The sequence below is a fragment of the Gasterosteus aculeatus genome, chromosome 20 (assembly GCF_964276395.1).
Source record: "Gasterosteus aculeatus chromosome 20, fGasAcu3.hap1.1, whole genome shotgun sequence".
NCBI classification, from domain to species: domain Eukaryota; kingdom Metazoa; phylum Chordata; class Actinopteri; order Perciformes; family Gasterosteidae; genus Gasterosteus; species Gasterosteus aculeatus.
This window is the reverse complement of record NC_135707.1, coordinates 3,421,882-3,449,225: the sequence shown is the minus strand read 5'-3', so window position 1 is coordinate 3,449,225 and position 27,344 is coordinate 3,421,882. Positions and strand designations below refer to the sequence as shown.

At 46.6% G+C, this 27,344-nt stretch overlaps 1 protein-coding gene and 1 long non-coding RNA gene across 4 annotated transcripts; one reads left to right on the top strand and one right to left on the bottom strand.

The window, feature by feature from the left end:
* Positions 1-10,639: 10,639 nt before the first annotated feature.
* Positions 10,640-12,342, bottom strand: LOC144389503 (uncharacterized). The gene is made up of 2 exons (XR_013453608.1): positions 12,119-12,342; positions 10,640-11,900 (listed from the first exon to the last, which is right to left on the bottom strand). It is a non-coding gene; the product is annotated as an uncharacterized LOC144389503 (long non-coding RNA).
* On the top strand, positions 11,601-26,644 carry ptpn23a (protein tyrosine phosphatase, non-receptor type 23, a). Of its 3 annotated transcripts, none has more exons than XM_040164133.2 (24): positions 11,601-11,869; positions 13,520-13,594; positions 14,459-14,586; positions 14,743-14,819; positions 15,005-15,054; positions 15,144-15,275; positions 15,404-15,484; positions 15,563-15,694; positions 15,794-15,841; positions 16,223-16,279; positions 16,397-16,455; positions 16,565-16,644; positions 16,884-16,998; positions 17,098-17,163; positions 17,702-17,847; positions 18,477-18,794; positions 19,249-19,403; positions 19,876-20,207; positions 20,563-23,017; positions 23,138-23,322; positions 23,410-23,514; positions 23,795-23,933; positions 24,200-24,313; positions 24,612-26,644. In XM_040164133.2, the coding sequence occupies exons 1-24, from the start codon at positions 11,786-11,788 to the stop codon at positions 25,167-25,169; spliced, it is 5,691 nt and encodes a 1,896-aa protein (XP_040020067.2). In that variant the 5' UTR covers positions 11,601-11,785; the 3' UTR covers positions 25,170-26,644. The 3 variants fall into 3 exon arrangements, with proteins under 3 accessions (XP_040020067.2, XP_040020066.2, XP_040020068.2); XM_040164132.2 differs by having other exon boundaries at positions 24,200-24,340; XM_040164134.2 differs by lacking the exon at positions 11,601-11,869 and adding an exon at positions 12,284-12,384 and having other exon boundaries at positions 24,200-24,340.
* The last annotated feature ends 700 nt before the right edge of the window (positions 26,645-27,344 follow it).

The window sequence follows — 27,344 nt, the reverse complement described above, 5'->3', positions numbered from 1 at the left end:
TACCTGTTTACCTAAATAGGTAACAGTGGCCCTACCAAATTCACATTTTGCGAGGTTGAGGGTGAGTGAGGCCTCACGGAGACGACTGAAAATGAGGGACAATGTGTGGAGATGGTCGGCCCAGGTGGAGGAGTAAGCAACAACATCATCTAAGTAAGCTTCGCAATTTTCTACACCAGATAACACGATACGCATCAACCGTTGGAAAGTAGCGGGTGCATTACGCAGCCCGAATGGCATAACAGTGTACTGGAGGAAAGTATCGGGTGTGACAAAAGCTGAAATTTCTGAGGCCCGTGGCGTTAACGGTACTTGCCAGTAACCTTTTAACAGGTCCAGCTTTGTCACATATTTAGCGGAGCCTACACGATCTATGCAATCTTCCATTCTGGGGAGCGGAAATGAATCAGGTTTTGTGACTGAATTTACTTTTCGGTAATCGTTACAGAAACGAGGAGTGTGGTCGGGTTTCGGAACCAAGACACAGGGTGAGCTCCACGCACTGGTACTGGGAACAGCTAATCCATGCTCAACCAGATAGCTCACCTCCTGCTGCATCATAGCCCTTTTGGCCGGATTTACGCGATACGCATGTTGCTTAATGGGTTTGTGACCCTCCACGTCAATGTCATGGAACAGGACAGACGTTTGCCTAGGATGGTCAGAGAAAAGCAATAGGTTATTCTCTATCAAATCCCTAACATCTGCAAGAGCTGAGTCCGACAGATGGGCCAAAAAACCCTCCAAGTTACTCAGTACCTCTGAATTTCTCAAACGCGCGGCCGGCATCAAACCACTTTTCTCTGCCAACCCATCATCGGCTAGGTGGTACTGAGGAGGAGTAGCGGACACGGACATCACGGGTGCAGCAAGAGACAGCGGGGATTCACTCACTCTGGAAAAATAACGTTTCAACATGTTAATATGGCACACTCTAGATTTTCTTTTCCGATCTGGAGTTTGAACAACGTAGTCAGTGTCACTAATTTTCCTCTCCACCGTGTACGGACCCGAAAACCGAGCATGCAAACTGGATCCCGGCAACGGAAGAAGCACCAAAACCTTGTCACCTGGTTGGAAGACACGGAGGACAGACTTTTTGTCATAACGACTCTTCATTTTAGCTTGACTTTGTGACAAGTTGTCACGGGCTAACTGACACACATAATTGAGACGCTCACGAAAGGAACTGACATAATCTAGCAGCTTATGTTCAGTTTTTGGCGACTCTGCTAACCACTTTTCTTTAAGTAGCCGAAGGGGACCGCGGACAGTATGGCCAAAGACCAAATCACAAGGACTGAACCCCAAAGACTCCTGAGGAGTTTCACGCACGGCAAATAACAGGAGAGGGAGACCTTCATCCCACTCTCGGTTAGACTCAAGACAATATTTACGCAACATAGATTTTAGGGTTTGGTGGAACCTCTCAAGTGCACCTTGAGACTCCGGGTGGTAAGGACTTGAAGTTACATGTTTAACTTTTAGCTCTCTCATTACCTGTGCGAACAATTTGGACATGAAATTCGTGCCCTGGTCACTCTGGATAGTTTTAGGCAAGCCAAACGTTGAAAAGAATTTAGTGAGAGCTTTCACGACTGGTTTTGCTCTGAGAGTGCGCAGGGGAATAGCTTCAGGATACCTCGTCGCGGCGCACATCACCGTTAGAATATACTGATGTCCAGATTTAGTTCTGGGTAACGGCCCCACACAATCTATCAACACTCGTTCAAACGGCTCACCAACCACCGGGATCGGATGCAGAGGAGCCGGCGGAACAGGTTGGTTGGGCTTTCCCACAACTTGACATGTGTGACAGGTGCGGCAATACTTCGAAACGTCAGTTTTTAATCCAGGCCAAAAGAAATTGCGCAACACACGATGGTACGTCTTTTTAACACCCAGGTGGCCAGCTAAGCTGGAGTCATGTGCCAGACTCAAAATTTGCGCTCGGTAGTCAGTTGGCACAACCACTTGATTTACAGCGCACATCTCACTGGAGTCGGGACTCCACCGTCTCATCAGGACACCGTTGTCCAAAAAAAACCGAACTGGTTTGCCGTCTTCCTCGGCGGCTACAACAGAGGACAGACACGAAGTTAGAGACGGATCACTCATCTGGGCTTTAGTCAACATTTCTCGGGTCACATTTAAACTTAGGTCTGTGTCAGCAGGAAATAGATCAAACTCATTGATGCATTTTAATACATTTTCACACTCATCGGATGACACTGAACAGGAGGGCTCACCCTCAACTAGCGTAGCCATAAACGACTCAGACAAATCCACATTTTCACCCAATTTACGAGCCTGTGCACGCGTAATTGCGCACACAGGAAACAGATTTGGCACAGACACAGCAGAAGAGGCAAAGGGTGAACAGCAAGCAGACACCGACGAAATTGGGTCACTAACTACTTCGGGCAGAGGAAACACTTTTCCTCCGGCCAAATCGTTACCCAAAATAAACGAAACGCCACTAATCGGAAACTGTGGGAGCACGGCAACTTTCACCTGTCCAGACACAAGCGCTGAATGCAAGTGAATCATGTGCAGTGGGGCATGAAGTTCACTCATTTTGATTCCCCACACTAGCAAATCAGAAGAACACGACGTTTCGTTGGAGAGCGGCAGCACATTAGCCAGCATGAATGAATGATAGGCGGCTGTATCTCGAAGAATAGTTACTGGCACTTTTTCCGATTGCTCGCCAGTTAAAGAAACAAACCCGTGAGATACGAACGGCTTGAACCGAGGGTCAACCTCCGCGTATTTTTCTTCAGGTAACAGCTCAGTATGTTTTACCGGTGGTGACACGGTGTTTATGAAACCCACACCGGCAGGAGGGTTAGTACCTTTGTGTGGTCCTTTTTTCCTAAGAATCGGACAAACCGCGATCAAATGGCCTGGCTCATGGCAATAGAAACACTCACGGCCCTCACCCGCTGTTGGTGAGGTGCTTTTACGCATCATCTTTGGCGACCGAACTCTGCGCTCAGGCATTACTTGAGAAACGCGAGGCGCCGGCATAGAAAAAACGCTTTTATGAGTTAGAATGAACTCATCAGCCAGAACAGCCGCTTTCGTTACCGATGATTCTTTTTGTTCGTTCAAATAGACCACAATTCTTTCCGGCAAACACTTTTTGAATTCCTCGAGCAAAATGAGCTCTCTGATTTCCGCCATGTTTTTAACATTACACGCCTGGCACCATTTATCAAACAGAATGCTCTTGTCACGCACAAACTCAACATATGTCTGGTTAGCAGTTTTATCACTATTCCTAAATTTTTGTCTGTATGCTTCCGGGACCAGCTCGTAGGCCTGTAACACTGTCTTTTTCAGTATTTTATAGTCAAGACTATCCTCAATAGACAGACTGGCACAGACTTCTTGAGCTTTCCCCACTAATTTACACTGGAGGAGAAGGGACCAGAACTCTTTAGGCCAACTCAGGGCAGCAGCTATCCGCTCAAAAGCGCTAAAATATGAGTCAACCTCTGACTCGCGAAACGGAGGGACTAAAGCTATGTGCCTACTAATGTCAAAAGCCGGAGTAGAAATAGCACTGCGGTCAAGAGGAGACATCGGGGTGGAGACTACCGGGGCTCCCTTTTCCAGTTCGAGAGCCCTGATGCGCAGATGCATTGCTTGTACCTCTAGCTGTCTGTTTTTGGTCTCTACCTCCTTTATTTGGAGGGCTATGCGGAGATCCTCTGTGGTCATGTTACCCATGACAGGATCTATGACCGGCTCAAGTCCTACACCCGTAGCGAGCATGCCAGCAGCCCCTGCCGCTTTCACGTCTGCCATCGGTGCGTCACCCGCCGCGCCGCCCGCAACAGCAACATCAGTAGCTGGTTCAGGTATGATGCCCTGCTCCACCAACTCTGCACACAGCAACCGTTTGATCTCCCCCTTATTGGCACTGTAGGGCACCTGCACATTATAACAATTTGCCACCATCAAAAGGTCCTTTTTCTTACATTTTTCAATTTTAGCAAAAGATGGACCAGCCACAAACTCATCCAGTGAAAACTCCATAATTCCCCCCACACACCAAATCACTGCCAACCAGACAAAAAATCTTCCATAGAACACAGAAAACGAGGCGAGACAAGAAGACGGACGAGCCCCCAATTCATGTTACGCCCCAGTCTAGGGGTGCCTAAGGTGCAACATGAATAGGCCCCAATCTTCCCCGTCTCCCAAATAGCCACACACACTTTAAGTTTGTATAGGGGGTATTTATTGAAAAAAAGCTCTAGGTTGAGAAAAACCCAGTATGTTGAGGCAAAGACAAACCACGGCTTCGCCGTTGCCCATCCCCAATATAACAAACAAACCAAAAAACGAACCTAGCTAGAAAATAAGACGCTGACCTACCAAAACAAAGGAGAAAAATAATGACATCAGTCTTACCTACCTAACTACTTTAAAACAGGAGAAAACCAACTCAAAAGAAAAACAGAATACTTATTCAGCTTCACGGTATGCTACAAGTGGCTGGTTGGAAGAGGAGGAGGACGAGGGTTGTGCTCTGCTGCTGTTCTCCCCTGCTCTGGTCTGCTCTGCCTCGGAGGCCATCTTGGCTTCCATTATATGCCGGCTGCAGCCAATCACAGGACGGGTGGGAGACCGTCCACCAATCCGCGCCTGGTGGTGGCACATCCCTGTTTGAATAAAGAAACCAGAAAGACACCAAAAGAAACCCACAAACACTACACAGATGACCCCAGTCATAACAGGAATGAGGAATCTTTTTCATCTCATCCATTTCTTTCTTTGGCGAAATGCAAGGCCGCAAATGAAGATGAGGGGATTTCTGTATCTGCGCATATACCCTGAACCCGGTCATTTGGCCAATGTTCGGATAACCTCACACAGCCGGTTTGACAAATCAATAGTAACAACTTGTGAAGGTAGGCCGATAGTTTCATTCGCCTGCCGTTGGAAATTGGGATCTCAGTTATGCATTAGGCAAGGTAGACACACATGTCCCCCTCTATACTTTGTATTAAAGGCATGGCTAGGCGTAAAAAATAGCATCTGTTAAATTATATTTATGATATTTCAATAAGATATTATGTTATATATTAAAATATAGTGCTATATTTATGATATTAGTTCTATATTATTAGACATATGGAATATGATGCTATTCTATTTTAGTTCTACGGTATTAAGTTAAATTATATTCGAAATATGGAATACGATGCTATTTTATGATAGTAGTTCTACAATATTAAGTTAAATTATATTCGAAATATGGAATACGATGCTATTTTATTTTAGTTCTACGGTATTAAGTTAAATTATATTAGAAATATGGAATACGATGCTATTTTATTTTAGTTCTACGGTATTAAGTTAAATTATATTAGAAATATGGAATACGATGCTATTTTATTTTAGTTCTACGGTATTAAGTTAAATTATATTAGAAATATAGAATACGATGCTATTTTATTTTAGTTCTACGGTATTAAGTTAAATTATATTAGAAATATGGAATACGATGCTATTTTATTTTAGTTCTACGGTATTAAGTTAAATTATATTAGAAATATGGAATACGATGCTATTTTATTTTAGTTCTACGGTATTAAGTAAAATTATATTAGAAATATGGAATACGATGCTATTTTATGATATTAGTTCTACGATATTAAGTTAAATTATATTCGAAATATGGAATACGATGCTATTTTATTTTAGTTCTACGGTATTAAGTTAAATTATATTAGAAATATGGAATACGATGCTATTTTATTTTAGTTCTACGGTATTAAGTTAAATTATATTAGAAATATGGAATACGATGCTATTTTATTTTAGTTCTACGGTATTAAGTTAAATTATTTTAGAAATAGGGATTACGATGCTATTTTAGTTCTACGATATTAAGTTAAATTATATTAGAAATATGGAATACGATGCTATTTTATGATATTCGTTCTACGATATTATGTTCTATGATATTATGTTCTATGATATTGGAAAAATAAAGTATAAAGCCATGTCTCCTATATTAGTTCTACTATATTATGTCATATCAGTGTTTCCCCTAGGTTTCCAACTATGGGGGGGCGGACGTACCGGAGGGGGGCGTGGGTGTTGGGGCGCGCTGGGGGATATAATGGTAGGGAAAACACTGTATATGATATTAAGTTATATAATATTATGAATACTAAGTATGATGCCATGTTTGTTATATTAGTCCTATATTATGTTATATGAGATTAGTCCTATATAATCTTCTATGATATTAGAAATATGAAGTATAATACTATGTTTGTTATATTAGTCCTACATAATGCTATATTAGTCCTATATTATCTGGTTATTATCTATGATATTACAAATATGAAGTATGATAATATGTTATATATATTGGCATGGCATCACTGTAATATTGGCATGGCATCATTGAAACTATAGAGGGGGACATGTGTGTCTACCTTTCCTAATGCATAACCTGAAAAATCAAACCGAGATCCCAATTTCCAACGACAGACGAATGAAACTATCGGCCTACCTTCACAAGTTGTCACTGTTGATTCGTCAACCCAGCCGTGGTAGTTCATCCAAACACCAGCCAAATGGCCAGGTTCAGGGTATATGCACAGATACAGAAATCCCCTCATCTTCATCTGCAGCCTTGCATTAACCAAAGAAGGAAATCGATGAGATGAAAAAGATTCCTCATTCCTCAGAGGCCGTGCTGTGTTGCTGTCCAGTCGATGAAGTTGGAAAAAAACACTTCCTGGAGCACAGGGAATAAAATATACAATGGCAATGATATTTACCAATGAATGAGGAGGCGGTCTATGCCGGGGGGGGTGGGGGGGGGGGGGGGGGTATTTAGCGCTGTGAAGCGCAGGTGGAAGGGGAGCGGGGGTAGATGGGGATGAGGTGGGATGGAGTGGGAGGTGAAGGAAGGTGTTCTTACCGGTGTCCAGTCTCAGGCACGTTGATGTCGTCCTGGATGGTCTCCTTTTTCTTCTCTTCTCTCTCCTATTTCTTTGTCTCCTTGTCCTGCATCTTGCGCCTCATTTTGTCCATCTCCGTCTGCCGGTCTTGCATACGTCTCCCAAAGATGCCTCTTTTCTTTTTTTTTAAGTCGAGGCAGATGTTTTCAAGGACTGTTTTGTCGTCCTCTAATTCTTGGATCCTGGTGATAAGGATCTGATGTTCTTTGGAGATGGTATTCTCCATTTGTTGGATTGTAGAGATCAGGCACAACTCAGTGAAACCACTGCTTGTGACCATCTCGTGGTGGGTCTCCTCTTGGCTCTTTTTTAAAGCAGCCAGAGAATCCCTCTGGGTCTTCAGCAGTTTGTGTTTTGCTTCCAACTGCTGCCAGGTCTCATTGTTGACCGTGAGTTCAGCACTTTTGACAGAAAGTTGTTTTGTGGTCTCGGTGAGCTTCAGAGATAAACCCTCGTTCTCCCTGATAGTCTCATCCAGAGCCTCTGTCTTGATCTTTAGCATTTTGTGTTCTGCTTCCAACTGTTGGTTGTTGGCCTCCTGCTTGTGCAGCTTCTCTTGAAGAGAAATGTTGGTGGAGAGTAACCCTGTTACTTGAGACTCCAAGGACTGTTGTTGGTCATCCAGTTCCTTGGTTGTCCTTTTCTCCAGATCTTCATATTTCTGCTGCCAGGTCTCGTTGTTGACCATGAGTACAGCACTTTTGACAGAAAGTTGTTTTGTGGTCTCGGTGAGCTTCAGAGATAAACCCTCGTTCTCCCTGATAGTCTCATCCAGAGCCTCTGTCTTGATCTTTAGCAGTTTGTGTTCTGCTTCCAACTGTTGGTTGTTGGCCTCCTGCTTGTGCAGCTTCTCTTGAAGAGAAATGTTGGTGGAGAGTAACCCTGTTACTTGAGACTCCAAGGACTGTTGTTGGTCATCCAGTTCCTTGGTTGTCCTTTTCTCCAGATCTTCATATTTCTGCTGCCAGGTCTCGTTGTTGACCATGAGTTCAGCACTTTTGACAGAAAGTTGTTTTGTGGTCTCGGTGAGCTTCAGAGATAAACCCTCGTTCTCCCTGATAGTCTCATCCAGAGCCTCTGTCTTGATCTTTAGCAGTTTGTGTTCTGCTTCCAACTGTTGGTTGTTGGCCTCCTGCTTGTGCAGCTTCGCTTGAAGAGAAATGTTGGTGGAGCGTAACCCTGTTACTTGAGACTCCAAGGACTGTTGTTGGTCATCCAGTTCCTTGGTTGTCCTTTTCTCCAGATCTTCATATTTCTGCTGCCAGGTCTCGTTGTTGACCGTGAGTTCAGCACTTTTGACAGAAAGTTGTTTTGTGGTCTCTGTGAGCTTCAGAGATAAACCCTCGTTCTCCCTGATAGTCTCATCCAGAGCCTCTGTCTTGATCTTTAGCAGTTTGTGTTCTGCTTCCAACTGTTGGTTGTTGGCCTCCTGCTTGTGCAGCTTCTCTTGAAGAGAAATGTTGGTGGAGAGTAACCCTGTTACTTGAGACTCCAAGGACTGTTGTTGGTCATCCAGTTCCTTGGTTGTCCTTTTCTCCAGATCTTCATATTTCTGCTGCCAGGTCTCGTTCTTGACCATGAGTTCAGCATTTTTGACAACGAGTTTTTCGGTCTCTCTGACCTTCAGAGATAAAACATCGTTCTCCCTGATAAGGTCTGAAAACCTCTTTCTGTTCTTGTCAACCATCTGCTCATAGGCAAGATCTTTGCCTTTTAACATGTTGGTCGATTTGAACTTCAGAGTTTCAGTGTGAGCGGTGAGTTTGCTCACTTGCCTTTTCAGGTAGTGCACTTCGTTCTGTGCACGAGAAAGGGCCATGTTCACATTGTATCCGGTGGGAGGAGTCCCGAGAAGTGAAGCGCCAGCTCCAATTCTCTGGTTGTTTCTACGGTACATGTTAAATGACACTTGTGTAGTCTTGAAAAAGACTGTTGGTCAGCCCTGAAAAGGGGTGTAGTCTTGAAAAAGACTGTTGGACAGCCCTGAAAAGGGGTGTAGTCTTAAAAAAGACTGGTGTTTTATTTGTCGCTAAATGACTCGATGTAACCTTTGAAAAACGGTGGTGAATCTTCCAAAAAACTACTTAAGTCTGTAAAGGACAAATATCGCAGATACTTTCGAGAGAAAATATCCAACTGCACTCTTCTGGAACCAGAAACGCAATGATCTAGTGCATCTAGATACATCAAAGGATTTGTTGATGATGTCACAATTCCGTTGTCATGGAAACGCAGTCCGTGTCATAGAGTGGACTTCATGACAACGGAATGACAACGGAATGTGTGGTTTTATATATACACATATATATATATATATATATATATATATATATATATTAGGGATATTTATATATATATGAGGGATATTTATATATATTAGAGCGGTCTATGTATTTTTAAAAAATCACTAATTCATCTTACTCTAGACTAATCGACCAAGCGCCGTGTCTTTATATGCCGAACCTGTAAATAAAGGCACTATTTGCCGTGCTGTAAGAAGTGTGTGTTTGGCACTGAAGTCCTTGGCACACATCTTTATTACCTCCCCTGGCCCCAGAAGAATGTGTCACATCAAAGAAGATTTCCACAAGACAGTCCACATATTCCGTGTAAATGGGTGATTGTGTTGGATGTTGTGAGATGCATGTAATGGTAAAATACGTTGTGCTAAACCCGGGTCTCAAGTCTCCGTATTTGACCCTGACGTGCAAAGAGCAGCATGATACAAAATGTTAGTTTGCAGCTGTGTCCTGAGAAGGCCTCGTTCTCGATCTCATAGACGCTTCGATACAAGGGACTTCTGTTCATGGCCTTGGTTCATATCTTACTTGCTTCTCGTACCTGGCACTGAGGATAGACTTCACATGTGCATAAAAACTCAGCGCTTTTACTGCTCAGAGACGCCATTTACACCGAACGCTGAAATACGTGCTTGTGTGTTCGACCTCCTGCTTGCAAGCAATCGTTAGAGCCAGATATCTGCGGAGAGTTGCTCATGTAATCTTTTTCTCTTCTAAATAAATGTTAACTTTTTTACTTTATTTTGATCAACGTGTTGTGATCCTTATTCATATGAGTAATGTTATCGTAGTATACTTGCCTCGAAATGGCGATGTCAATTGAGTAGCTACTAAGTATTTATGATGTCTGGTAAAGTCTCGGGTGATTGTGACGTGACTTATTTGTGAATTAGCCTGTCATTTGTGTTTTGTTTTTAGTTTTTTATTTGAGGATCAAAAATGGCGGCGAAGGGACAAGTGTAAAGCGGGGCGGATTGGAGCTGCGGTCTTCCGGTTGGACTCAAAATAAAACAAAAGCTCAAATTCCCTATCTGATGTGTTTTAGGTGAAAATACTCGGGTTCTTTTCGCTTAGAAGTCCAAATGTTTACGTGAGGAGGTTAATTTTGTTTCATCTTGCGCTTCCCACAGGCTTTCCTTTCACACAACAAACGATGATGTTTACTCATTCTGTGTTTAAAAGGAAGTACGTTTATTTTGAAGGTGACAGCAGCAAAACGCGTATGTGCAGAACTGATTGCATTACTCCAAACTTTTGGAGAATATTAAATATTTTCAGAAAAGTCCATTTTTGAAATTCAAGACCATTTTCCTGACCGTTTGTTTGATTAAATAAACATACTGAATATCAGGAATCAGGAACATTTATTGCCAAAATATGTTAGACATACAAGGAACTGTGAAATTCATATACGAGAGTATGACAAAGTGTTGAAACCACACATTTCATGGCCTTATAATAATGCAGTTTTTAGTGTTTTTTGCAGTTGCTGCAGAGGATTTTGCAAAGAGAAAAAAGTGAATCATAATATCTGCATCTGCAAAACTGTTTGTCCCTCCCTCACTGAGAGCAAAACACTCAACAAGATCACGACTGTTTGCTGTCCTTCTCCAAAATGATGGAACGAGCTCTCTGATGACACCAGGATCGCCTTCACACCTCTTCAGACTCTACCTCGACTAAAAGACTAACAAATTGTAGCACGTAAATTGTACTTATAACGCAACTTATCTATAGCAAATTGTAAATTGGCTTATTTGATGAAATTGCACTTTGTTGTTTCTTGCTCTTCTGAGTTTGTATCCCTGTGGTTGAATGCACTTATTGTAAGTCGCTTTGGATAAAGCATCAGCTAAATGACATGTAGAAATAATGTATTTTGATATGAATAAAGGATGTTAAATTAACCCAGAAAGTTGGAGGATTAAATATGTTTTTTTACAAATGAAAATGTAAAAAGATGTTTAATAGATCCAAAGATACTTTTTTGAAACTTAACTGAAAGGTGATTATTTGCTTCTACTATATCTTATCTACACACACACGTATTGTTTCCCGATATATTTCATTCTATTTCAGGGAAAAAAGCATGTTGCATGTGACCTAAGAAGCTTCCGGATCAAATATTTTGTATCTTTAAATTCATGATAGTTTAAAGGTTATGCAATGTTTACCTACTGTACTGTTTACTGTACCTGCCCAGTAAGTAAGCGCATACTAAATTAAAATACGTTTGAAAAATCAGAACAAATGCGTCAATTTTACTAAAAAATATTATTTGTTCAGAAATGGGACTGTTGTTTTACAACTTCATTTCCCACAAACCCACGCGGCGAATATAAAGACCTGACGTCACATGGAGCCAGCTTCCGGTTAAGGAGAAATGGATACATGACACAGTTGTTTGGGGGAAAATCTTCTTCTCTACCACCCCTTTCGCACACGAAGCTACCGACGTGGGTTCTGAGATCGTAACGGCCGACACGGGCCGCGATGGAGGCGGTTCCCCGCATGCCGATGATCTGGCTGGATCTGAAGGAGGCTGGAGAGTTCCAGTTCAGCCCGGCCGTCAGGCAGGTGAGCTGGGTGGGGGAGAGGAGCAACAGGGCTGAGGGCGAGAGTCAACCGAACAGGGATTACGGACGACTGGATATCTCAACAAAGATGCCGGCGTTAGCCAGCGTTAAGTAAAAGAGCAAGCCGCTAGTGCATGTTGGGGGTATTTCCCAACGCCCCAGCTAGCTTACATGTGAACCCGACCACCGCCTTTCGTTTGCTAACGTTAGCTCTGCGCTAGCTAATAACAATAATAAGCTAGCAGCTCACCTCGAAGTTCGCATAAGTAGCGTTAGCGCCGCAGCAAAGTGGCTCAACGACGTTTTCTGTGACCCGTGGACAAACCGAATTAACGCCTTCGAGACCCGCGTTGTTAAAATACGCGAGCCGAGCTCCCTACGGCGAGGGTGGCGACGTGGAAAATAACAAGCGGTGATCTCACTGTCACACGCACCTGACCGGCCGACAGAAGGTCTGAAGGTCCCGGCCGGAGGAGAGACCCGCTGCACGTCACACAGGAAGGCAACTTATACCTGGTACCAGATCGTGTGACATTAGGAACCGCATGCTTTACAAATACGAACCAGGGAAACAAGGTCATACAAACACGTTTTGCTATTATTAATCAGATAACCAACTGATGGTTGATTGTAATAGTGATTTAAAAAGAAGCACATACAGAGCTGACATCACTGAAGTAAGTGTGTGTGTGTGTGTGTGTGTGTGTGTGGTTGTGGTGGTGTCTTTTCCTGTTGAACTATTTCCTGGTGGCCATAAAAGTAACAGATCTTTGCCCTCATGTTTCGCGGCCACTCCTCTGGTTTATACGACTTCAGATATTTTTGCAATTGACTGCCAACAATCAACACCTTCATTTAGTAATGCGTCATGACTTTAGTGATATTCACGAAGAAGCTTGTTAAAAAAAATGGCCCTGAAAGAACAGATTATTTTAATTGTTTCATCAGGTGAAGTGACTTTGAAACCCCAATATTAATCTCTGATAACAGGTAGATGACCAGTGGTGTTGTTTCTCCCATGAAGCGATGGATCTATCAGCCCAAACTGTAAAAGAGGATGATGGTAGATTTCTCAACGATAAACAGTTTTAGTTAAAATCATAACTAAGCTACGGTTTCATTTGATGAGCGAGGGGAAGAAGGCACAGCGGCACGTAGGTGTCTTGTGGAAGTTGGGACAATGCCGGCCGGCCTTGTTGCTGTGTCATTGTGCCTCTTTAACCAGGACGCTCGTGACCCTCCTGCCTCCATGATGTCATGATTACAGAGAAACAGAAGCGCCAGTGAAACAGTGACAACGCCTGCACAATTCTTCACCTCCTGACCCGACATTAAGTGTCTTGCCTGTTTATTTAAGAGGATCGAGACAGGGAAAGCCTTTGCAAAGCATGATGGGCAATCTACGGGTCCAACAGAGTTCCAACTCCCCTCTCGTGCTCGGGGCAAAATATTAGCCGATTAATAATAGAGCTACAGTTTCAAAGACATTTTCATTTAATCTTTAAAGCTAAAGACTTCATAACAAATTACTTCGTCAGGATTTAAACATGTTTTTTTTTTTTTCAATGTTTCAGTGAAAGCAATGGAAGGAGGCAGATTTGTATTGCTTGTGTCTCCAACCTACTTGTTAAATTTCTCTCTTTTCCTCCAGTTCATCTCGAAGAATTATGGAGAGAATCCAGACAACTATAATGAGCAGCTGAAGAAACTGGAGACACTGCGGCAGGTGAGTTCTCTGTGAAACTGAATCATTTTCTGTCAGGTCCCCGTTTCAGGGGTTCCCTTTAAACCTCTGATGCTTTACCCAGTAAATCCAACTCGTTTGTCTCCTTCAAAGTCCTGTTCTATTAGATGCATCGCTTTAAATACCACAAACAACAGTTCCCTGGTTCCAGGCGTCGTTTCTCTCTCTTGTATTACAATTACACGCCCAAAATACACTAGGAAATATCAGAATTATTAAACCTACCGTAATTATGTGTATTCATGGTCTCAAAGATGAAAATGACTTAGTGGGCAGTGGACTGGAAGTTGTGATTCTTACATTACATATCTGGTGAGTTTCAGTGAAGTGCATGTATTGATTGGATCACATTGACCACTGATTTGGGTTTTATATTATTTCTTGGGGGAAATTTTAATTGAATGCAGGTGAAAGCTCGATCTAACCACTAAGTGACATCGGTTTATGCTCCGTACTCAGCGGTCAGACATACGTCTCAGATCTGATCTGATCCCAAAGGACATGTAACAATTAGGTGTGCAAGAAAAATGATTGGTACTATACATTAACACCAGAACTCGTTGCTATAAAGGCAGGGTTGTATGTTCTGGTGTGTGTGCAGATTAATAAACACTTACAACATGTGATCAGTGCGTTTGATGCATGCTAAGCATGGATGAAATCTGCACTGGCTTGTGATGCTCATTTGGCTGACAGACTAGAGCCCGCCCCCACTCCTGCCCTATCTGAATAGTCAATAGTTGTCGGACAGCATTTTTTGGATTTTATCATTTCCACTATTAAAACCTTCTGATGGTCAATTTGTAAAGTTATTGGCTGTCGGTAAAAGACGTTTCTGTCCCACAGAGTGCGGTAAATGTGACCAGAGACTTCGAGGGATGCAGCACGCTGAGGAAGTACTTCGGCCAGCTGCATTACGTCCAGAGCCGAGTGCCCATGGGAACGGGCCAGGAGGCCTCCGTACCCATCTCATGGTAGGAACACACACACACACCCTCCGTTTGAACAGAACGGTATCAGACTGATAACTGTATTTATTTGCTGCTATTCACTTTTTGTTAACTATTTATGAAGAAAATAAAAAAAACTGTCCTTCTCTAATGTGTGATTTAATTTTTGTTTGTGTGCAGGACGGAGATTTTCTCTGGAAAGACGGTCACCCACGACGACATCAGCTACGAGCAGGCCTGCATCCTCTACAATCTGGGTGAGTCACGCAGAGCAACTTATTTTGTCTTTGCAGAATAATTGAAAAAAGACTACTCTGACTTGGACTGTAACGTTTTATGTGCATATAATATCATCTCACACCTCTGAATTGAGTCAAATGCTGCATGGGAAAGCTTCTGGATCCATGAACTCACGTTCAACCTTTCTGTGTGTCCTCCGTAGGGGCCCTGCACTCCATGTTGGGAGCCATGGATAACAGGGTATCTGAGGAGGTGAGATGCGCACACGCACAAACGCACTCGCACGCACTCACACACACACACACACACAAACTCCCGCTGACTCTCTGCACTGCGTCCAGGGGATGAAGGTGTCGTGCACGCACTTCCAGTGCTCGGCCGGGGCGTTCTCCTACCTGAGAGACCATTTCAGCCACAACTTCAGCGTGGACATGAGCCACCAAATCCTCAACCTCAACATCAACCTCATGCTGGTAGGCCGCACGCACGCACACACACACACACACACACACACACACACACACACACACACACACACACACACACACACACACACACTTGTGGGAACCTGTCTCATCATACTTGTATGTTTGCCTCCCAGGGACAGGCTCAGGAGTGTCTTCTGGAGAAGTCCATGTTGGACAACAGGAAGAGTTTTCTGGTCGCTCGCATTAGTGCTCAGGTCAACTTCTTACCAGTGGATATGAATCTCATTTAATTGCATCACTTCCGTGGTTAATGAGTGGATGTGGTGCTCCAGGTGGTGGATTACTACAAAGAGGCCTGCAGGGCGCTGGAGAACTCTGAGACCGCGTCTATGCTGGGAAAGATTCAGAAAGACTGGAAGAAACTGGTCCAGATGAAGATCTACTACTTTGCTTCTATCGCACATGTGAGTAGAGATGGATTTAATGCATGTGAGAACGTGTTGGTGTGTTAAGATTACATTATTTATATATGTATGTAATATTTATCCTTGTCCCCCTAACAGCTTCACATGGGGAAACAGGCCGAGGAGCAGCAGAAGTACGGCGAGCGTGTAGGTCCAAATTAGGATTCTATTTGATTCCTTCCACTGTCGAGGTGCTGTGACTTTGATCATTTGGTTCCAGACAGAAAAGAACAGTTTCTCTTGTTTGCAAATAATGAATCCAAATCATAATTCATAAATGCATATTAGTTTCTTCTCAACAAAGACTGCTATTTTTTTACTTAGTGAATATTTTTTTCCAATAGTGCTAGAAGTCGATCAGATGTTATTGATACCAGGACTTTTTCGGAGGATCGAACACTTCACAGCCGTTTCTCAGGAGCCTCTTTGAGCTGGTTTAGTGCACAGCTGGTTAAATGTCTCGATGTGTCCTACATCTTACTCCAGTCCTTTCGCGTCCTCCTAACCGACATGTTCTGCTTCCATCAGTTGGCGTACCTACAGAGCTCCCTGGACAAACTCACTGAAGCCATCAAGCTGGCGAAGGTAGGCTCCCAGCTACAGATAATCAGATGATGCTCGTGTCACCATAACCACTTCTTTAGTTTTGTAAATCAATGTGAACACACACACACACACACACACACACTCTGTGTTTTCAAGGGACAGCCCGACAGCGTGCAGGATGCCCTGAGATTCACCATGGACGTCATCGGGGGAAAGTGAGCAGTGCATCTTGTTCCACTTGTCAGCTCAGTCATTCGGCTGCTGTGTCACTGGTGCCTTGTGCAAATATAGTAACCGTTGTAATGCTGCCTTTTTCACCGACAGGTTTAATTCAGCCAAAAAGGACAATGACTTCATCTATCACGAGACGGTTCCTTCTCTGGAGACTCTGGCCTCGGTCAAAGGTAACAGGAAGAAGCTCCGGGCTTTTATTATGGCGTGCATGCAACGCAGCGTTTGCATATAGACGTATGCAGGATGATGTGAGCGGTCCGTTGTGTGTCTTTGGATTTGTTTAACTTGGTGTGCTGCTGGCTTGTTCGACCATGGGACTCAAAAAAAAGTCTCATCCGTGTTACTTTTTGTTGGAGTTGAATGAAACGCCTGAGGAAACAGTCGGGCTCATGTGTTATTGTCGTCCAAGGCGCCCCGCTGGTGAAAGCGCTGCCGGTGAACCCCACAGACCCCAGTGTTACTGGACCAGACCTGTTTGCCAAGTTGGTGCCGATGGCCGCCCACGAAGCCTCTTCGCTGTACAGGTGGGGGCCTTCGCGGGAAGCAAAGTATCAAACGGGTGGAGAAGAGCGAGTTTAGTTCCCTGATGTCTGTGGTTCTGTTTCTTTTGACCTTGTTTCCAGCGAGGAGAAGGCCAAGCTGCTGAGGGACATAATGACCAAGATCGACAGCAAGAATGAGACGCTGGAGTGAGTCCTGGTTACCGTCAGAAAGCACACATCACACACACTAGAGTCCAACCCACAGGGCCGGGATGCACGTCAGTATTTACTCTGCGCCCACACGGAGCTTTTCAGCCAACCTCGGCGAAATGTTGTTTGCTGTGCCGACAAGTTTGATATATCATTCGGAACTTTGACATTTGAGTTCTGAAACAACGTTTAAATGCCGTGCGGCTCTTTTTGTTTTCCTGGTGAAAGTCCTCAAACACGTATGTAATCAACAGTCCTACCAATTTAAGGTAATTCAGGACTGAATGTTATCATTATTTTCATTCTAAATTTATCTGCTGAATATTTGGGTTGTGGTTTGGTATATAAATATAGATGGAATATAAAATGTCAGTAAGAATTGATCAGTACCTGCTTTATGAATCCATCATGTTCATGATGTTGGTACTTTCTGTATTTCAGACTCAAACTCCATGCAGAAAAGTGGGAGTCACTTACTGAAAGGAACAGAATGATTGTGTCTGTTTGAGCTGACTGGTCTCGTCTCCTCCTGCAGGCAGTTCATGGACTCTCTGGGTCTGGAGCCCGAGTCGGTGGACAATCTGGACATGTACAGCCACATCCCTCCGGTCCTGATGGAGAAGTGTGCCGCTCTGAGTGTCCGACCCGACACCGTCAAGAGCCTCGTCCAGTCCATGCAGGGTCAGTGAGGAAGAAACACGCACAGGCATTTAGGCGCAACAAAAACTAATTAGTTATGATCCAATTGTGCACGAACATTCTGAGGAACATTTAGGATAGCATTTCAAAGAATATGTGAGAAGAACAGGCTGATGGTAAACTTAATGTTGCCATAACAACAGGAGCATTACCTTCCCACACGCCGTCACCCTGACAAACAACCCGATATGTATTTGATATTTTTATTGTACGCATACAGCCAAATATGAGTCTGAGCTGCTGAATATACTGTAAACTGTGTGCACAGTAGGTCGTAAAGCAACCTGTTTTGTTATTCAATATTTATTCCAGCATATTACAACGCTGATTATGTATTATTATAATTTACAGAAACATAGAGGTTGTTTTCCTTGTTATGTTTGCTCTTGCACAGCTTTGTTTCTAACCATGCACATCAAGAGCAACCAAAAACAAAGTCACGTTTTTGTTAAGGCCAATAATGCTGATTCCTGTCATCACAACAATTCGTAATTGTCCCTTTCAAGCAGACTCAATAAATCTTTTTTTTTTTTGTGCCATATTTGTTAAAATTGTTTGTTCTGTCCATCTACGGAGTACATGGCACCGGTCACATGTCCTCTGCTCTGTAGGGCTCTCGGGCGTCTTCACCGACGTGGAGTCTTCGCTGAGGGAGATAAGAGACGTCCTGGAGGAGGACGAGGCAGGCAGGCGAGCCCTGCAGCAGGCGGGCGGCCCCCCTGCCGGCGACGTGCACCCCGCGGCTCAGGCCCAGGCTCTGGCTGAGATCCGCAGGGACCTGGAGAAGTACATGGAGGCGCACGAGAAAGCCAGTTTCACCAACACGGAGCTCCACCGGGCCATGAACCTGCACATCAGCAACCTGCGTCTGCTCGGGGGGCCTCTGGAAAGCCTGAAAGAGGCCCTGCCCCGGCCTCAGCTCAGCGAAGGTGTGCGGCCGGCGGCCGAGGGGTTGTGTGTTTCAGAAGGGTTCGGCTCTGTGTTTGAGGTAGTCTGAATTAGAACCATTAAGGTTCGATGAAAGAAAGTAACCTGCAGTCCTCTGAGAGCTGACATCATGCGTTGTTAACAATACATCTGAGGAATTCATTGTTTGGCCTATAATTAGTGTTGCGGGTCCTGAAATTGTTTGTTTTCTCAGAGTAACAATTTAAAATGTAAAAGATATCCATAAGCTCTACCTAAAGAGAAGGAAAAGCAGAAAACCCTCACGTGACGACGGAAATGTTATAAACTATTTATTTTACTATCTATTATCAAAACAGTTGAAATCTCTTTAATGTTTAAAGGGCTGAAAAGCTTTCAGATTTTAAGCTTCAGGCCCAAAGGGCGTATGGGATGCAGTCGTCATGTGTGTGTGTGTGTGTGTGTGTGTGCGCGCAGATGAAGTGGCAGGCCTGCAGTGTATGAAGCGGATCCTGGGGAAAGTTCAGGAAATGAGGGAACAGAGAAACTCTTTGGAGAAACAACTCCGCGACCTCATCCAGCAAGATGACATCACCTCCACGCTGGTCACCACAGAAAGGGCCGACATGAAGGTTTGTGGTAACCACACAGTCCAACGTGTGAGAGAAAGTTTGACTGACGATCGCTACAAACTGATATTTAGTCAAATATTCGATCTGGCAGTCATGCTTTTTTGATCTCTGTTGAAGTTTAACTGTGAACAACCAGTCAGTGTTTAAACTTACGGTCATCAGATACGTTCAGGGTCTGTTCAATCATGATGTGGTCACTTTTACACTCGTAAAATCCAGTTTTGACTGGGAATTTACTTAACATTTACATTTTAACAGTAGCTCTAAGCAGCTTATAATACATCATCAAAACTAATAATTTGTTTTAGTCAATAAAAAAAAACATTGTCCTGATCTTCTGTTAGAAGTTAAAAGTTTTTATGGAGAAAGAAAGACTTTATGACTTTACAAAGGATAACATTTAGAGTTAAAAGGATAAAAATGAGCTAAGCGGTGAGACTTGGAGACCTCTAACGAGCCGGTGTCCTTTCAGCGTACATTTGAGGAGCAGCTGAAGAAGTACGAGCAGGTGAAGGTGTACATTGAGCAGAACCTGGCGGCTCAGGAGAACATCCTGAAGGCCCTGACGGAGGCCAACGTCCAGTACGCCTCGGTCCGTAAGGGCCTGAGCCAGACGGAGCAGCAGTGGAACGCCACCGTGCACGGACTGGTGGGCTCCTACGAGGCCTACGAGGACCTGATGAAGAAGTCCCAAGAGGGGAAGGAGTTCTACGATGACCTGGAGGCCAAAGCGTCACGGCTGCTGGAGAGAGCCAAGACCCTCTGCGAGACCAGGGCTGAGGACCGGAAGCCCGCCTTGGAAAAGTGAGGCTCACAATGAAACTCAAACATGAATAGCTTTAAAGGTTTGAAATCTGTACTCTCTCAATGAGAATCTTATTGTGAAAGTGTTATAATACATAATCTAGGCACCTTTTTGACATTTTAATTTTTAACTTTCACCTTTTTAACAGTTTATGAAGTGGCCTCATTTTTGTAGTTATGACTCAAAATAAGTAAGCAAGACCGTCAGAGAAGATCTTTTATAATGCTGGACACTTCTTCTAATGGTTTCTTCTTCTGGTGATCGGAAACGCCACAACTTTCACCCAATGGGGGCCCCAAAATGAACTCAAAATCAAAGTGTCTCATCTTGTTTGTCCCCCCCCCCCCCCATCAGAGAGAGCCAGAAGAGGCCGCCAGCCCGACCCACAGCGGCCAAGCCCACCCTGAAGCCGAAGGCTTCGGATAGCGACTCGGCCTGCTCCAGCCTGGATGACCCGGAGTTGGCCCAGCTTAGTGCCGCCATCTTGGCCCTGGGGGGTGACCTACCCGAAGAGCTGCGCAGCCTCCCCCCTGACATGTCTTCTTTCCCCACCTCCGCGGCTCGTCTTCCGGGTGCTGAAGCCTTCCTCCCCTCGATGCACAACCCGGGCGGCAGCAGCTCTCTGCCGTGGCCCGGTGCTCCGGCCGCCGGTCTCGCTCGCTTCCCCGCCCACCTGCCCCCCCCGGAGCTCCTGGCGCGGATCGCTCAGTTTCCTTCTCACGGACCACTGCCACGGGGACCCCTCCCTCAGATGACGGCGCAGATGCTTCCGCAACTGCCAAACCAGGCAGCCGCGTCGGGTTATCGGCCAGGCCACGCTCAAGCCCCCCACCCCGTCCTTGTAGCCCCGACCCCGGTCCGGCCCTCTACCGCCACCGTGGATAGCAATCAGGTCCCCCTCCCCAGCTACGCCCCTACACCGCAGCACCACGGTGTCCCCGCGGCTTCAACTGGCTACACTCTACCCCCACAGATGGGCACCTACCCCCAGTTTATGCCCCGGCCAGGAATGCCCGTTCAAGGACCACCCCCCCAACCGCAGCTGCAGAAACATCCATACGCTCAGCCCATGGGGCATCCGCCGCCTCAGGGGTACCAGCCCGGGCCGGCGGCTATTCCCGGCCCCCACCCTCATCTCCAGGCCCAGCAGGGCTACCTTCATGGATATATGCCCCCCCAGCATGCCCTTCCTCCCCATTACCAGCAGGGGTTCCCGGGTCACGTGCAGCCACATCAACACAACGGCTATCAGCCGCAGCCTCCGCTCCCCCAAGGCTACCAAACTCCACCGGGCTACGTCCTCCAGCAACACCCTCAGATGATGCCGGGCTCCATGCAAAGACCACCTCAGCCTGCGCATCCACACGCACCCCCAACCTCTCAGCCAGCACCTCCTGTGTCTCAGCCCTACCTGCCCCATCCCCACCAACAGATGCCCCATGGACTCCCTCACCCACAGCAACAAATACCAATGCCCCACAGTGCCCAGCAGATCCCGCCCCACCCGCAGATGCAGATACCAGGTGGTCCCAGGGCACAGATGCCTGCCACGAGTCAGCCCCCAGTCTCGCAGACCTACATGCCCCCTTCGAGTCAGCCCCTTCACCCCACCCTGCGGCCTCAGATGCCTCCGGCCTCGCAAGCTCTCATGGGCCCCGAACCTCAGGTCTATCTGCCCAGCGGCGCTATGCCACAGATGCCTCCCGGTGCACTACCCCATCAACATCACCCCCACCCCGGACAGCCTCCTTTACCAAACATGCCCCAGCAGCCCATGCAGATGCCCGGCCAGCCCCAAACTCAGCCCCCTCATTCTGGGGGAGTGTGCTACCCTGGAGGGGCTCCAATGATGCCTCAACAGCCTCTGGCTGTGCAGCCTGCAGCTCCTCTCCCCATGACCCACCCGCAGCCCTCCACCATGTATCCTTCTGCTCCCGGAGCTCCACAGCAACCCGCCCCCATGGGCCCACGCGGTGCACACGCCCCCCCCACCCACCACATGATCCAACCTGCTGTTGTCGGTCCTCCAGCGGCTCAACAACCCACCGCTGTCCGTCCTCCCCCGTCGCCTTCACCCTCGCCATCTCCCTCTCCAGGACCCACCTCTCTGAGTCTGAACTCCCAGCAGAGAACCACACCAGCCCCCACCCCAGCAGGCGCAGCTCCACCCACTCTTCCCACTCCCTCTGCCGTCTCTCCCTCCACATCTCTGTTTCAGCGCCAGAACTCCAGCACCGATGACCTCCTCTCTTCAAGCCCGGAGAGCCAACCAGGAGGCCCCAAGGCCCCCACCAACGTCCTCCAGCCCACCAAAGCCGACCCGCAGGATGGGGAGCGCCGCAAGAAGAACTCCCAGGGCGTTCTGCTGATCCAGGGCGACCCGTACCAGGCGCCGGAGCGCGTCACTCGCCTTCATGGCGAACTGGAGCGCTTCAGAGCGCAGGTGGATTCTCTGGAGCACCCCACGGAGAAGGAGGGCGGCCTCTCGGTGCTGGACGCCCGCTGGAAAGAGCTGCAGGACCAGCAGGAGAAGGACGCGCGGCAGCTGTCCATCGCCATCGCCCGCTGCTACACCATGAAGAACCGTCACCAGGACGTCATGCCGTACGACCTCAACCGCGTGGTGCTGCAATCGGGCAAAGACGACTACATCAACTCCAGCTACGTGGAAGACTTGTCGCCGTACTGCCCGCGCCTTATCGCCACGCAGGCGCCGCTCTCCGGCACGGCGGCCGACTTCTGGCTGATGGTGTTTGAGCAGAAGGTGTCACTGATAGTCATGCTGGTCTCAGAGCAGGAGCTGGAAAAGGTATGGGGGCGTGGCTTATTCTGCACTGGGGTGAATATGGAAGTGATTCAAATGTGTGTGTGTGTGTGTGTGTGAGAAGAGTTCTGTGTTTAAATGAAAGTTTGTTTTTCCTCATCCCAGGGAAAGGTCGTGCGCTACTTCCCGACGGAGCGCGGCCAGCAGGTCGCCCAGGGGCCGATCACGCTCAGCCTCACCACGCAGAAGACGACGCCGACGCACGTGGAGCGCATGATCAGCCTGCAGTACCGCGACCAGAGCCTGAAGCGCACCGTCGTCCACCTGCAGTTCACCGCGTGGCCGGAGCTGTGAGAGTCATTGTGTTATTGGGATTCTTTTTTTTAAACCTTTATATTTAACCAGAGGAGTCATCAGTTTGTTCACTCTCTCATCAGGGCTCTTCCTGACAGCAAGAGCAACCTGCTACGATTCATTCAGGAGGTTCACGGACACTACCTCCACCAGCGGCCCTTACACACACCTGTCGTGGTGCACTGCAGGTGGTTTTTTATGTTGTTTAAACCACTTTCTGTTACAATTCTCCTTGCATCCAGACAGCGCGTAATTCAACAGTTCCATGGCAAACAACATCAGGCAGATAACCAAATGCGCCCCAAATCTATGAATATAAAATCTAAGTTACAGCAGCTCAAGGAGAGAAATAAATAGCACCAAAACGACCCGTCGATGTTTTCCGGTTTCAGAAATACATAATTGGATTTTGTCCGCTGACCCGCCGTCATTTGAAGTCCTAACCAGGCACACTCTTGTCTGTCTCAGCTCTGGCGTGGGACGCACCGGCGTCTTCTGCCTGCTGTACGCCGCGCTGCAGGAGCTGGAGGCGGGAAACGGGATCCCGGACCTTCCACTGCTGGTGAAGAAGATGAGACAACAGAGGAAGAACATGCTACAGGAGAAGGTCAGACACAAAGAGCTCAACGTACTGCAGAAGCTTTGCATTGTGATTTCTTTTAGAGGTCGATAGCTGCAGGAGGTTTGTGTGGACCAGGAGCATGCAGCAGTAGACTGTGCAGGAGAAACATTCAATGGAGCAGCATTTCCTTTCACTGTTTTTCTTTTCTATAGAAAAGTTTACATTCACTTCTTGAGTCTTTTATTTAAATTCCACCCGGATGTCCTTCCAGTTTTGAGGGTATGAATATCGTGTTGTGCGTCTGCCTGCAGCTCCACCTGAAGTTCTGCTATGAGGCCGTGTTGAAGCACGCCGAGCAGGTCCTCCAGAGACACGGCATCACCACGGCAACCTGCAGCAGGAACACCAGCTCTGCAGCCTCAAAGGTCTGGCTGCCTCAGATCTCCATTCAGGTTCATGTCATGATGAAGTTGCCTCACTTTGGAGATCTGTGATACGACCGCCCAGTTAACGTGATCTCATCAACTATGCAGTTTTTCTATCAGCCATTATTTCAACTTTAAAAAATAAACCTAATTATGTTTATGTTCAAGTTTATATTATTTGAACTCTGAAGTCAAACTTCTGAAGAGACGCTTCATTGCTTAAAAAGCAACACATATTATTACTATATTTCTACATATCTCTATTATTATTTAAACACTCTAAACTGTCTCTCTGCAGCCTTACTCGAGACAGGAGTCTCAGCAGGACATTGTCCTCGGTGGGGACATGCCCATCAGCTCCATTCAAGCCACCATCGCCAAGCTCAGCATCCGGCCCCCCAGCGCCACGGACCCCGCCATGGAGGCCCCCTACGGCCTCGAGGGGCAGGTCGGCGCCATCCCGCCCGGCCTCGACTCCCTGGCTGACGTCCCGGCGCCCCTGGACCGCTTCCCCCCCACGCTCCCCCGGCCGCCCTCCTCCTTCAGCCCGCCGCTCGTCTCCCCGACCAACTCTCCGCCGCCGCCCAACGGCCTCGACGCCGCCTCCCCCTCCACGCCCGGCTCCAGCCCGCCTCCCGCCTCCTCCGCCCCGGCGCCCTCGTCCCTGGAGCTGCTGGCCGCGCTGACGCCCGAGGCCTTCTCCATGGAGGGAGGGGGCAAGGGCCGGCAGCGGGTGACCAAGCAGAGCTTCTTGGCGCCGACGGAGGGTCAGGGTCTCCACGGGACTCGAGGGGAGGAAGGCGGCGAGGACCCGCTCAGCAGCCTCGACCCGCTCTGGAGCCTCGGCAAGCGCTGAAGCCGTAAACACGCATCTCTCACTTTACCCCCATGCGTCAGAAGGCTTTCCAATCCAAAACGCTGAGGCACGACATAGTGAGACATTTTAGCGGTGTTGATTACCAAGACGTGCCTGGTGGCAGACGGTAGGGGTTCAGATTAGGGAAGGGGGGGGGGGTTGTGATTCCTGAGACACTGACGCACTTGCTTCTCCTTTCGTCACATGTGGCTTCTGGGACCAGATCGCTATGCACTCGTCTGTTTTCCTTCATTCCTTCTGTCGCTCTTTGCTGCTTTTCTTTGTATTCTGGATGTTCTGCACTCCCAGCGCTACACCGGGGGCCCAAAAAGTAAAATCCCAGCATGCACTCCACTTTCATGGCCCCCCTTTTTCCACAGGGTGTGACGGTGTTCGGCCTCTCCTTTTGTGCGATCGTTTTGTCGACTGGAGTAGCGGCTGCGTGGAGTGCAGGCAGGCCAGAGGAGCTGGGTGGAGCTGGGGTTTTTTTTTAAGGACCCAAAACGCCTGTAGGCCTCAGTCGTCATGGTAACACAAAGCAGCATACAAATCAGCACGTCCTAACCAAGTTGATTACTTTTCTTCATCTGTAACACTGTAAATATCTTAGATAAAGTTGGACTGTTCCAAAAGTTCTTCTTTCACTAATCGTTCATTATTGTAAAAAAAAAAAGGTTAAATAAAGTAGACAACACAACTGTTCACTCATGTACTTCTACAAAGCATTGTTTTTTATCTGTGTTACAAACTATTAAATAAGTTAACGCCACTACGTTCTGCTTAGAGACAGTCAATGAGGCTGAAGGAGCCAACCTGGGGTTTTAACGCATCATTGGGAGGATAAAGCTGCAGGAAATTTTCCTGATTCTTTTTCCTGCTTTAACCACTCAAAGGCTAAAAAAATGTTGCGGCTGCATCCACAGACTTTTGTGAAGGACAAATGAAAGCAACCGGATGGAAAAAGTTATTTTTTTAGAGCAGCAAAAACTAAAAATGTATTTAGCAGATTCACTAACTGACAAAAGCAAAGTCTTTATGTGATGAACCAGGAAAATGTTTTTCCTTCCTCTTTTAAAGAAAGTTTGACATTTTGGGAAATATTTGGATGAGAAAGTCGATACCACTTACTTCTGTCCATTAAATATGAAGTTACAGGCAGGTTAGCTTAGCACAAAGTCATAGAGCGTAAAGGTAACTGCTAAAGACTTAAAACATCACATGTTAAATAAAAAATCTGTTTTTGTAAAGATTAAATGAACAATACAAATGTGCGAGCTCTAAAGTCGCTGGTGGGTAGACTGTTGGCGTCTGACCTGATTTCCTTTCTTTGTGCTAAGCTAACCAGTCTTATGATAATGCAGTACTCCTCTGTTCTCACACACATAACTTACGTTTCATCGCTAAGAACAAAAATGTACGGAAGCTTATTTCCCCCGCTTTGAATAAAAAATAAAGATCATTATTATGAGAAACTATTTAATAATCCTGAATTTGCCTCACATAATGACATGAGCCTCGTGAGGTGAAGATAATAAAGATACGGTCTGAGTAACAACTACGTTCATCAATGTAAAAACAATCAATCTTTTTTATTTTTTATTTTATTTCATTAATTATATTTTTCAAACCCATGTGACTGGGCCCACTGAAGGAGCAGCTGTGAGTGGAGGATAGAACCACGTCCAACGTCTCCCGTGTCACTGACGGGCGGCGTGCTGCCCGATGCGGTGGTCAGTGACGCTGGAGCTCCACGGGGAACTGTTCCACCCCCCCCCCCCCCCACCCGTCATGTTCACCCTGCACACCACTGACCCCCGGGGGACACCGCTGACTCGTGCCATCTGCTGTTCTGATGCCTCTGCGTTGGTCGGGTGTGTAAGGGGGGGATTGGAGGAGGAGTACGGGCCTGTAGTGGATGACTTTAGTGGAGCAAAGCCTGTAGAAATCCCCTGCTTGTGAAAGTGGCCGAGACCAGAGTGGAGAAAGGCGTGAAACTGGACCATCTAGCAGTGGAGAGGAGGTCGCTGAAGAGATGATTATCCACCTGGATAACCACCAGGAGCACCGTCTCCACCACCTGCTGCAGGGACGGCGAGGCCCTTTTTTCAAAAGGCCATCGCAGGAAAGAGGAGATACTTCCTGCCAACTGCGATAAGATAAATGCAAGTGCAATAA